This window comes from Littorina saxatilis, linkage group LG17 (genome assembly GCF_037325665.1).
Source record: "Littorina saxatilis isolate snail1 linkage group LG17, US_GU_Lsax_2.0, whole genome shotgun sequence".
NCBI classification, from domain to species: Eukaryota; Metazoa; Mollusca; class Gastropoda; order Littorinimorpha; family Littorinidae; genus Littorina; species Littorina saxatilis.
The window spans coordinates 15,156,958-15,169,492 of NC_090261.1; the positions used below are offsets into that span (position 1 = coordinate 15,156,958).

The following is a 12,535-nucleotide window of genomic DNA, read 5'->3' on the forward strand; positions in this document are numbered from 1 at the left end:
GAGTTACCCGCCATACTTTATTGAAAAGTTAGATTGCCAAAAGAAGTACAAAGTATGGAAATAGATTTGTTACATTAAATAATCGTTTTATTTTTGGAATATTTCAATGTCTATGAAATGATGTGCTAAATTATTATTAGCTTAGAAAGTTTGATATGGCAGAGAACATGTTACCGGAAGTTAAGCATTTGTACATTCAAAATGGCGAACGAATGTTTTCGTCGGCAACCGAATTGACACAGTCGGTTTTATATTTTTCTAGGTTATCTTGAACGCCGCATCGTTTGTTTTTTTTAAACAAATCAACAGTGTAAATAATTACCAAGGCTTTACTGAAGATGCCGGCAATGGACGAACAACCGCTGTGAGTATTGTTGTTCAGTTTTCAGGGAAAGCAAACATTTTGCAGAGTACGCATTGGGGGCCGCGCATTGGCCGTGCGCATTCCACTGTACATTTCAGATACCTGTATTTGCAAGGGGAATAGTTTCTTATAATCGGTATTGTTATATTAACGTTTATCTAAAATACCATGTTATCAATAACGATCATAGTGTACGTTTTTTTACAGTTTTAAAAATGTTTTTATTTGGGACTACAAGTACAAATTCCCAGGTACACTGTGACATGTATTTTAACTTTATTGAGCTGATTTTCATCATAAAGAAAAGGAATTGAAGGTCCGGTGGAACAGAAATATTTTACATCATTCCGTCCATTGTTGCAGTGAAGCAAATGACAAATGGCTTGACGCCTACAACGACCGAGTGGCCTCATTGTACACTTTCACTCAGTGTATGACACTGTCAGACATCCAGGCAGATGGAGATTACAAACTCATCATCGCAGACCTGGGGACTGGCAGCTATGACATGAAGCTCAAAGTCTACAAAAGTGTGTGATTCAGATTTGTAACCTCTACATAATTTTATTCATCATTTTCATAGATTGTGTGCATGGTTTGGGTAAATTATGCGTAATTTCAGTGTACTTGCACTTATTCTCTTATTATTATGCAACAAGGTGAAAGCATGTTTATATTAATTGTTGAGTTCTCCGCCACTACTTGCTTTTACATACCAGCTCTAAAAGTGTGCATAAATTAGAGATGTGAAAAAGTAAAGCGTTTGTCATCATGTGAGATACATCTGTGTATAACTCATGTTTTCCTTTGTGTGTTGTTTTTTTGGTTTTATTAGTTTAATTGTTTTATTGGTTCATTTATTTATTTTATTTTACTTTCTGAGATTGTAAAGACTTTTTAAAAAAATGTTTTTGCTTGTATGTGGGATGATACATTATTTCTCTATTTGATTGATGAACTGATGATGATTATAATATTCTTCTGTCACACAGATACAAACTTGATGAGTGAACACACCATCATAGACCTGCCAACAGGTGTTGTCACATTCTACATGGACACACTGGAACCAAGGACTCCAGGTGAGCAATACAGACACACAAAAACACACACACACATGTACGCACAAACAGACACACACACATGCACAATACAGACACACGAAAACACACACACGCACAAACATACACACACATACACACACACACACACACACACACACATGTAACTTTATAAATAGAGTTTACATCTGTTTAGATGCCCAACAGACTAAACACATACAGTGGAGTCCGGGTACAACGAATCTCAAGGGAGATACATTTTAGTTCGTTATATCAGTAATTCGCTGTAGAGTTTTCAACCCTAAATGGCCTCAAGACAAGTTTTCCCACTCACCTTCAAATGATCGTCCCATCGATCTTTCCTTGGAGAGTACAATCTCTGCATGTTTTCAACAGCTTCATAATATAATCCATAGAGAGGCATAGTTCAAATGTTCACTTTACTGTAATTTTAGAAGTAAAATTTAAAAAGTCGTGTCTCTCTCTTTCTTCTCGTTGATGACACAACCATTTGTCGAGGGTAGCGTAGGCACCCGGTCTGCTCCCCGCCTAAAAAAAGGCCAGTGCCGTTCCGTCTTCGAGGGACTGCGTGGGTTTCATTTCGGAGTTTTCCTTCTCCTAGACGAGTTTCCTTCCATGGATGATGAGCCTCCTCTACCCTCGTTTTGAATTCAGAGTGGTCTTCTCTTAGGATAGCTGCCTGCCAGGGTTGACGAGCCTATCCTGCCCGGCTATTTGACCCATAGCTGGAGGTTGGTTCGTGGGCACCTGGGCGTTTCCACACACCGGTGGGCCCGCATGCCGCACGTCTAGGGGCCAACCTCCTCCGAGTCCTTGTAGTCTAGCCTGGGGCCTTGCGGTACCCAGTTTACGCCTGTCGCCGCGATGGAGACACTACTTAGGGCTTGTTGTGGAGAGCAGGAGAGACTGACGCATTCTGCTCTCTTTTCGCATTGTCCTAAAAAGGACAGACGGTGCTAGCCAGCGGTGAGGGCTGAAAGCGAGAAGTGACAAGCACAAGACACTTCGCCAACACACTAGACACGTCACACAACCGTTTGGCAGGCAAAAAGTCGTGTAAAAGCATGTACCGTATTTTCCGGGTCATAAAGCGCGACTTTTTTCCTCGAGTGTATCAAAATAGGAAACAAATCAAAGAGACCGCCTGAGTACCAGTCAAACAACTTGTGATAATGCATGTTTCAGCTACTAGGTACTACCCTGGCCATGTTTCCTCTCAAGACATCAAAGAGACCGCCCCATAGGTTAAACTCGGTCACTGACCCGGGTGCAGGAAGTGTTTCCTCTCTCAGATATGACAGGGGAACCACCTCTCATAGCTAAAACTGGGTCATTGACCCCTGGGAAGAAGGTCAGTGTCTATAAACAAGGCATCACAATGGACCTGCCGCACACACAGAGCACACATATTTCCACTCTGTATTCTTCCTTTGATGTGCGGCTTATTTTCATTCTTCGACCGTTTGTTACCGGTATACTTTTACTTGTGTTTGTGTATTTTTGTGTATTTTTGTCAGTGGAGCCAATTATTGACATCAGTTCGTTGTAGCCCTGTGACTTTTAGAGACAAAACGGCTCTGGGTCATGAAAACGTGTTTGTTATAAGAGGGGTTCGTTATGCAAATGAGTTCAAAAGGTTCGTTGTAGCCGGAAAGTAACAAGTAAGAAATAGAAGGCTGTCTGCCGGGAAATCAATGGCAGTTCGTTAAAAGCGGGATTTCGTTATACCCAGGTTCGTTATAGCTGGACTCCACTGTACACTCCTTAACTTTCAAATATGCTCATTCATGTACCTTTTTTTAAGAGTCAAGAGTGTTTTAAGTTTCTGTACTCATACCAGTATTAGTTGATGTTTCACATTTTTCCTGCTTGACAGATCAACTGTAAAATCACATGTTCTTTCAGCAATTGCTGTGGCCTCTGGTCCATACATCTATGTGTACAAGAACCTGCGGCCTTACTTCAAGTTCACCCTGCCACCCCTGGACATCCATCCTGTAGAACAAGACCTGTGGGACCAGGCAAAAATGGTAAATCATTTCCACTGAAGGAAGGACAAAATATTGGACGGTAGAACCTATCTTATAATATCAACCACCCAAGGGATTGACCAAGAGTAGTTGTTTTGGGCAGGTGGTCACTATGAAATGGTGAGTTATATAAAGAACTTGTCGGGATCCTTTGGGGTGGTGGTTGTGGGAAGGGGGTCGTAATAAAACAGATATGTCCGCCAGTTCTTTCATTTTCAGGTCATCAATGTTTGAAGAAAAAACTGGGGGCTAGTTGCTGGGTTATATATATTCATCTTAGTTTTCCTTCCTTGCAATCCTGACTGCTGTTACAAATACATTTGAAGCAATTTGCTAATTAAACCCATGCAGTTGATGGTTGAATGAAAAATAACTGTTCTCTTTACTTATGAACGCAATGCATTTTTATTTCTATATCATTTCAGGACCAAGTAAACCCCCTTGTAATGAGAGAGACACTGGAAAATTTAAGGTATGTGTATTATTTTATTTTCTACAAAGATATTCCACTATAAAAAATCTTCGCTCATCAGAATTCTACAAAAGTATTTGTTGCAGAGGCTTGTTGTAAGCTTTTGCTGCTTTGGAAAGAGAGAGGGGGTTGTGTGAAATTTCAGAACAACCTTCCATGCCTCAAATTGTTGCACATTTATTGATTATATTTGTCATTGTCATTATTGTGGTGAGCTGTCTGCATCAAATAATTGCATGAATAATGTATTGACAATGTACTGTCATCTTTTTTTCAAAGAATGGAAGGGTCAGTACTGACAGTGCGATCACTGCGCATGTTGCAACTGGACGCAAGTGACCTTGACCCATTTGTACAGGTTCACAAAGCCTCCGCCCTCAAACGACAGGTGAGACACATGATTTGTCACGTAGTATACTGTTGCTTTAATTTGTTTGTATTGTCGTGCTGTTGTTGTGCCTTTTAGATATACAGTGGAATCCCCCTGTCCATTTAGAATGGGACACTTTAGTAAGTGCGCTCAAGGGTGATGGAGCTGAATAGTTCTTGACTAAGATGTAGTTTTGTTATCGAGTTTGTTTTCAAGAATGACTGCATTAGTTTTGATGACAGCAAAGATGTCAGCATAGTTGTCACTTTTGTTGCTATGTTTTTTTGTTTTGTGCTGTTAATGTTATTGTTTATTGTGGTGACAGATGTTGTAAGCTTTTGGTTTGAAACTGTCCAAGACAGTGGAACACCTCCTCCAACACTGTCCAATCCACCAGAAACTACGAGCAGAAACATGGCCTGCGGACACACCAGTTCAGGAGAAGATCTTAGGCACCCTGCGGAGTCTTCGCTGTACTGCAAACTTCATCAGAAGTTCCGGAGTTCCTGTCTGAGCGATCGAGAAGAAGAAGAAGAAGAAACTGTCCAAGGATAACAAAACTTTGTTTGTGTGGACTTTCATTTGCAGACTGTGATCACTTGCCTAGGCACCCTGAAGAAGTCTCTGGCTGACGATGACGCCATCAGCTGTCTGGTCTTGGGCACAGAGAACAAGGCCATCTACATTCTGGACCCTGAGGCCTTCACTGTCCTCGCTACGGTCAGTACTTGTGTGTGAAGGGTTGCAGGAGGAAAGGGGTTCGGGGTGGAAATCTAAGCTTGCGAGAAAATCAGCAAAATGCTGTCAGGTTTCTTGTCTTATGACCGGAAGTATACTGGGACCAACAATTGAAGTTTCGAAAATGTTGATCGTTGTACTTGAGACATTTAAGGGCAGCTACATTTCTCTTGGTGGAATTTGCTGTTAGAAGTAGAGGTAGCTTTGGAACTTATAGGACTGCACTTAATTTAATTGTTAGCATTAGCTTGTGTTTTTTGCTTTTTTTCCTGAACATTGTATAGAACGTACCACCTTTGGAACAACTGATCTTCAAAGTCTTTACTTGTTTCCTTATGCCTGTATTACATTTCATGTGTTCTTGTTTGTGAGTTTGTTTGAAAGAAGAAGGTGAATGGGTTAGTATGGGATGCAAAGCCATGGATTAATTTACAATTGAAAACATTTTTCAGATGGAGCTGCCCAGTGTTCCAGTGTTTCTAAGTGTGAACGGTCTGTTTGACGTGGAGTATCGCATTGTCACGTCATGTCGCAACGGATGTGTCTACACACTGAAGAGGTGGTTATTATTTGTATGTGTAGTTAAAAATGTTAAGATAACAGGTCATGTCTTTTTTTTATGTGAAGCCATTACAATTTTAATCATTTCAAAGAGATTCTTGCATAAGTAGGTCATTTTGAATCAAGTACACAGGCAGGTTATGTCAGAACTTTTGATTTATAGTTGATAGAAGTGCGCTGGAAAGCTGTTCTTCAAAGCTGCATAAAGCAAGATTGTCTGCTTTAATGCAAGTACTGTTTCTTAGATAGCTAGCTTGACATTGTTTCTTCTTATAGATTGTGTTAATTAAGGAGGTACATGTTACTGACTTAAGCATAAAAAGTAAGTGCATGCCACCGCAATGACCCGTTCAGGCAGAATGAATGATGAGCTTTGCGCTCCGCACTTGGCACACAGATTTCAGGTTGAAAAGTATACAAAGAGTCTGTCGTATTTTGACAATGGTGCTATATTCAGAGGGGCGTCGGAGGGAGTGGTGAAGCACTGCATAGAGCTCAAGTCGCAGCCAGTGGGGATGGAGCGCATCAACAAAAACATCTACGTGGGAACCATGGACCAGATGCTGCACTGCTTTACTGCCAAGGTAGGAATCACGTTCAGGGACAGTGTGCTGTTCAGTGGAACCCCCTTTTAAGACTCAAACAAGTGTGAAGAAAACTGGTCTTAATACAAAAAATGGATGTAAATTACAAGAGATTAGGAACAGAAAGAGAAGAGTAAAGTCTTACATTAATGTGCGTGTGGATGGGGGGGGGGGGGGGGGAGGAGAGGAGGATCTTAAATAGTGGGTTCCATGTACTGTACACACACAGCCAATCCAGGATAATAATAGGGCTTAAATAAAATGTTCAGCCATTTTCCAAAATATGTTATGATGAATATTTCCTAAGGTTTCTCATACATCAATTGACTTATAAATAAGACAAAAATGAGATACAGTGCTACCTCTGCCTCGAAAAACCTCCTAAATACATGTATTATTTTTTAAAGGGGTATTGAGCAAAATGGAGTCTTAAAAGTGGAGGTACATTTACTTCAACATGTACTAAAAGATGATGTTTTACATTAGAGGGAGTCTTACAATAGAGGATCCAAAAACTGAAGTTTGACAGAAGCATACTTGTTTTCGTGTTTGTTTCTAAATAGGGCAAGAAGTTATGGACAGTGAAGATGCCCTCCACCATCATGACCTTGGAGGCCATCGACTTCAAGCCCAAAGGGTTCAAGGCCGTGGCGGTCGCCCTTGCCAACCGTCAGGTGCAGCTGTACAAGGAGAAGTACCTGGTGGACGTCATACACACAGAGGACGTGGTCACTGGGCTACGATTCGGCCGCTTCGCTCGGGAGGAGGGAACCATGGTCATGACCACTAAGTGTAAGTGGTGTGTAATGTGGTGTGTGTGTGTGTGTGTGTGTGTGTGTGTGTGAGCATGTGGTTATTTAATTACTGTATTTTGTTGGTTGGTTATTTATTTATTAAAACAATATTTGCTTGTTTGTTGAATTTTTTATTTGCTTGTTTGTTTATATCTGTCTTTATTCATCGATTAATTTTTTTTTCTTAGAAAACCTTTGGCTGCTTTGTTCAGAAGGATTCCAGTTTAATTACCAGACAAATTGTTGTGAGAATCTTTGTAAAATGTTGCTGTATGTTTCAGCTGGTAGCCTGTTTGTGAAAATCTTGAAACGGAGCGCCAAGTTTGAAGAGAGAGACTTAGCGGCTGGCCCCCCTTCAGCACAGAACGTCAAGCTGAATGTTCCCAAAAAGACCAAACTGTTTGTGGATCAGACTCTTCGGGAACGTGAAAATGCTGTTTGTAAGTCTTGGTTTAAACTCTTTTAAAATTAAATTACATGCACACACACACTCGCACACAAACACACCTCACACAATTACAATGACAAGCACCCCTTTTGTGTGTGTGTGCTTGCATGTGTATGTGTGTGTGTGTGCTTGCATGTGTGTGTGTGTGCTTTATGATTGTGTGTGTGTGAGGGTGGGTGTGCATGGGTGTGTGTTTGGGTACATGTATACATACGTGCACGCCAGTATGTGTGCATTTTTCTACATATATGTTGCTCTTTCTGTAGTGTGGTAACTTTATGCTGTGTATGACTTTTGTCACAATTTTTTTTCTTAAAAAAATACAAAAATTGCATGATTGTTTCTTTTTATTTTTGAATTGCAGCCATGCACAGGACCTTCCAGAGGGATTTGTACCTGTTGCGACTGAACGTGGCCAGAGAGTACGCCAAGGCCTTGGACAACAGTATGAACCCCATCTCTTCTGACCCCACTGAACCGCTCAAACTTTCTGCACAGGTAAACATTTGCAAGTCTGCGTGAAGTGGGACCAGAAAGAGGGGAAACTGGAGGTGGAGGTGGAGGGAGACAAACAATGTTTGAGTCAAGCTGTGGACAAGAGCATGAACCAAATCCCCTGAATTAATGCTGAAAGTGTATGTTAATGTGTCAGTTTGGTGCTGTTTGTGTTTGATCTCTGCAGAGCTTTTGCAGACAGTTTTACATACTATCACCAAACTGTTTTGTGATTGATGCGATTGTTTTTCTTGGTTTTATTGCTGTTCTTGTTTCGGTAGTGGTTGTGGTTGCATTGTAGGGTAATAGTTGTGGGATGTGAACCATAGTTCAGTTTCACCATATTGTGTTTGTGTCAGACTCAAGGCATAGGCCCGACTTTCGATGCAATTGTTTTTCTTAGTTTTATTGCTGTTTTTCTTTTGGTAGTGACTGACGTTGCTTTGAGATGGAATGTGTTGAGTTTTACATACCATTGTGTTTGTGTCAGATTCAAGGCATAGGCCCGACGTTCAAGCTGACGGTGAACCTCCAGAACACATCCCTGACCCAGGCCTCCAGCAACCTCTTCATCACCTTCGAGTTTGACGACAGGCTCTACTCCTTCCGCAAAAAGTTCATACAGGTATTTGACTTACATTTCTATTGATGTGTACATTGTTGTTAAACAGTTGTTTGTTGTATGTTTATCAGGGTTTGCTAGTGTGTGATAGGGTTCGTGTCCGTCTGTAGATGTTAGTTTCTTTGTTAGTCCTGTGTTGACAACTCTTCGACAAGCGCTTAGAACTGTACCCACGGAATACGCGCTATATAAGCTTCATATTGATTGATTGATTGATTGATTGCTTAGTACACTTACATTATAGATTTTGGGTAGGTGCTTGGTAAAATATGTGACAACCATGGTAAGAAAGTTCCCCCTGCCCCCCAACCCTCTCTGCAAAAAATGTGACAATCTCATGCACATGTATGTGTGTGCTATATGTTTACCTGTGTTTTGTATCTGCTGTGACATACATTCTTTGAAGAAAATTGCTATAACCCACTGTCCCAGTACTTTCCATTGCATTACACTTGGTTTGATTGAGTGAATAAAATAACATTGTATAACAGTTTGTTTGAGTAAAAAGACATTTGTTATCTTTTCAAACCTATTTCATTGAGGATGAAAGTCGCTTGTTCGTTCCAATGCTTTGTTTTTCTCTCAGGTACCAGGCTGCAGGAGATTGGTTCTGCATGACGCTCACTTTTGTTGCATATGCATTTAGAGTGCTTGCATCCCTTTGTTTCTCAGATCTATTCCATTACGGCTTACTCTCATCCTTATTTTCTTTTTGTGGACGCAGGTTCCCATGTTGGTGCCAGGCCTGAACTACATCTTTGACACTTTCATCGACTGCCAGAATGACAAGGGTGTCTCCGACAACGTCAAGGTACACCTTCAGTACACATCTCATGGAAACATGTTGTAGCATGTTAGTGTTCTTAGTAAAACATTGAATTGGACATGAACAAAATTGTAGGTTCTTTGAAACACAACATTGAGCAAAAATTGGACAGGAGCTAAAGGTGTGCCAAATGTTAAGACTCAGTTTTGGCTTTTTCAAATGAAAGTAGCATCATGGAGCTCTTTGACAGATATTTATTCACTGGAGAAAATGATGGAGATGAAGATTTATTGTTAATGTGTATTGAGCATCAATGGAGTTTGGTGGTTTTCCCAAGATATGATAGTTGACTATCAGATCAAGATGAGCATGAATCCTTGTACTATCTGCAGGTTTGACTTTTGCAGCCTTGGAGCGTATATTATCTTTGAGAATGATTAATGATCGGTATCATGTCGTTTTCATCCGAGTATTTTTGGGAACAATAACTGATCAGTATTGTGTTTTTTTCCCCATTCTAGTATCTTTTGAGAAACAATTAATAATGGGTATTGTGTTTTTTTTATCTCCTGCTATATTTGAGAACGATAAATAATTGGTGTTGTGTCTTTGTCATACGAGTATCTTTGAGAAACAATAAGTAATGGGTATTGTTTTGTTTTTATATCTTGGTATATTTGAGAACGCTAAATGATCGGTATTGTGTATTATTAAGATTTTAAATTAATTATCATTATTGTGTATTTTTTTTATTCTACTGTGTTTGAGAATGATAAATGATCGGTATTGTGTATTATTAAGATTTTAAATTAATTATCATTATTGTGTATTTTTTTTATTCTACTGTGTTTGAGAATGATAAATGATCGGTATTGTGTATTATTAAGATTAATTAATTATCATTATTGTGTACTTTTATTCTACTGTGTTTGAGAATGATAAATGATGGGTATGGTGTATTTTCATCCAGAAAGTAATTGTTGTTTCACCAGGTGTTTGTGCTGAAGCAAGGGAAGAGCGTTCCACTCATCACTGGCGTCATCAGCATGCCTGTGGCCGAGACCGTCATCATGTCATGAGGTTCAACACTCTGCGGTGGTGGAGCTCATTACATTCCAGACTGCTTCAGATAGACTTGTTGAGAACTGGATAGATCTAGGTCTTATAATTCGGAAAAAAATGCTTTCACTGGAAACAAGGTTCAGCAAAAACAACCAACAATGTTGTAGTTTTTTTCTTGTTTTTTTGTAACCCACCATGTGTTAAATAAATCACTTCTATGTGCAAGAATGTAATGTTTTGGTTGCTTGGAAAGGCAGCCGTTTGGGTTGGTACTGGGAAAAATTGCACCGTTTTGATCTGTGTCTGTGGATTTTTTGTGCAAACCATTGGGAAAAAACAACCCTCTGTGACTGCTTCTGATGTTTGTTTGTTTTGCTTTTGGGTTTGGTTTTCAAGTTTGTGCTTTTGTTTCTATTCATATTCATAATTTTGGAGGAGTGAAAGGAAATTGTATTGAGATTGGTGGGGATTGTTGAAAGTTTGTTGAGCAAGGATATCTTGCAAAGCTGGAATAATTGATGAAATGCAACTTTGAGAAACTTTTGTATCACATTGAACAGAATGAAGCAAGATCTATGTCAATTACAGCGAAAACACTGTCTTATTTATTTGGCCTATGTTACTTTCTGTAGATGGTAAGTGAATCTGTCATGAATACTAGCAGTTTCTGTCAAAGACACTGATTGCACATTTTACTTTAAGAATCTGTTACTACTGTTTGGATCCCTGATATTTGAATTAATGTCCAGTTAATTTTTTGTCTTTCCTTTCAAAGTAGTAAGGGTACAGTGGGTTTTGCCTGTATCTTGTGATTTGTTTTTTGAAGCGTGAATTTTAAATTTCATTGACACTGTCCGTCCCCTTGTGATTTTTTGTACAGAATACTATAATGCATTGTGAAAGAAGTCTAATTGTTTACATTCTGTGATGTTTTAATGTGAATATTCTCAGTGTTTTTGTGTGTGTTTTATTGTTGTTACATTTAGTCAAGTTTTGACTAAATGTTTTAATGTAGATGGGGGAATCGAGACGAGGGTCGTGGTGTATATGTGTGTGTGTGTGTGTTTGTGTGTGTGTGTGTAGAGCGATTCAGAGAAAACTACTGGACCGATCTTCATGAGACTTGACATGAGAGATCCTGAGTATGGTATCTCCAGAGGTTTTTTCATTTTTGACTCACATGCGAAGCAAAAGTGAGTCTATGTACTCACCCGAGTCGTCCGTCCGTCCGTCCGTCCGTCCGTCCGGACGTCCGTCCGTCCGTCCGGACGTCCGTCCGGCCGTCCGGAAAACTTTAACGTTGGATATTTCTTGGACACTATTCAGTCTATTAGTACCAAATTTGGCAAGATGGTGTATGATGACAAGGCCCCAAAAAACATACATAGCATCTTGACCTTGCTTCAAGGTCAAGGTCGCAGGGGCCATAAATGTTGTCTAAAAAACAGCTATTTTTCACATTTTTCACATTTTCTCTGAAGTTTTTGAGATTGAATACCTCACCTATATATGATATATAGGGCAAAGTAAGCCCCATCTTTTGATACCAGTTTGGTTTACCTTGCTTCAAGGTCAAGGTCACAGGAGCTCTTCAAAGTTGGATTGTATACATATTTTGAAGTGACCTTGACCCTGAACTATGGAAGATAACTGTTTCAAACTTAAAAATTATGTGGGGCACATGTTATGCTTTCATCATGAGACAAATTTGGTCACATATGATCAAGGTCAAGGTCTCTTTGACCCTTATGAAATGTGACCAAAATAAGGTAGTGAACCACTAAAAGTGACCATATCTCACGGTAGAAAGAGCCAATAAGCACCATTGTACTTCCTATGTCTTGAATTAACAGCTTTGTGTTGCATGACCTTGGATGACCTTGACCTTGGGTCAAGGTCACATGTATTTTGGTAGGGAAAATGTGTAAAGCAGTTCTTAGTGTATGATGTCATTGCTAGGTTTAGGTCAAGCATGTGAGTCGTATGGGCTTTGCCCTTCTTGTTTTGATAAATGTCTTTGATGACGTCATATCCGGCTTTTCATGAAAGTTGAGGCGGCACTGTCACGCTCTCATTTTTCAACCAAATTTGTTGAAATTTTGGTCAAGTAATCTTCGACGAAGCCCGGACTTTGGTATTGCATTTCA

The 12,535-nt window shown here is 39.8% G+C and overlaps 1 protein-coding gene across 1 annotated transcript; it reads left to right on the forward strand.

The window, feature by feature from the left end:
* Positions 1 to 204: 204 nt before the first annotated feature.
* LOC138953607 (BBSome complex member BBS1-like) lies at positions 205 to 11,555 on the forward strand. Its single transcript, XM_070325478.1, has 15 exons — positions 205 to 364; positions 728 to 894; positions 1,357 to 1,446; positions 3,352 to 3,476; positions 3,902 to 3,948; positions 4,228 to 4,336; positions 4,907 to 5,038; positions 5,509 to 5,615; positions 6,075 to 6,201; positions 6,765 to 6,993; positions 7,277 to 7,435; positions 7,808 to 7,941; positions 8,429 to 8,563; positions 9,285 to 9,371; positions 10,319 to 11,555. The coding sequence occupies exons 1-15, from the start codon at positions 339 to 341 to the stop codon at positions 10,403 to 10,405; spliced, it is 1,761 nt and encodes a 586-aa protein (XP_070181579.1). The 5' UTR covers positions 205 to 338; the 3' UTR covers positions 10,406 to 11,555.
* Positions 11,556 to 12,535: the final 980 nt, after the last annotated feature.

Coding starts and splice junctions, on each gene's coding strand:
- LOC138953607 (XM_070325478.1), top strand. CDS start 339: ATGCCGGCAATGGACGAACAACCGCT. Junction 6,994..7,276: donor CATGGTCATGACCACTAAGT/GTAAGTGGTGTG, acceptor TGTATGTTTCAG/CTGGTAGCCTGTTTGTGAAA. Junction 7,436..7,807: donor GGAACGTGAAAATGCTGTTT/GTAAGTCTTGGT, acceptor TTTGAATTGCAG/CCATGCACAGGACCTTCCAG.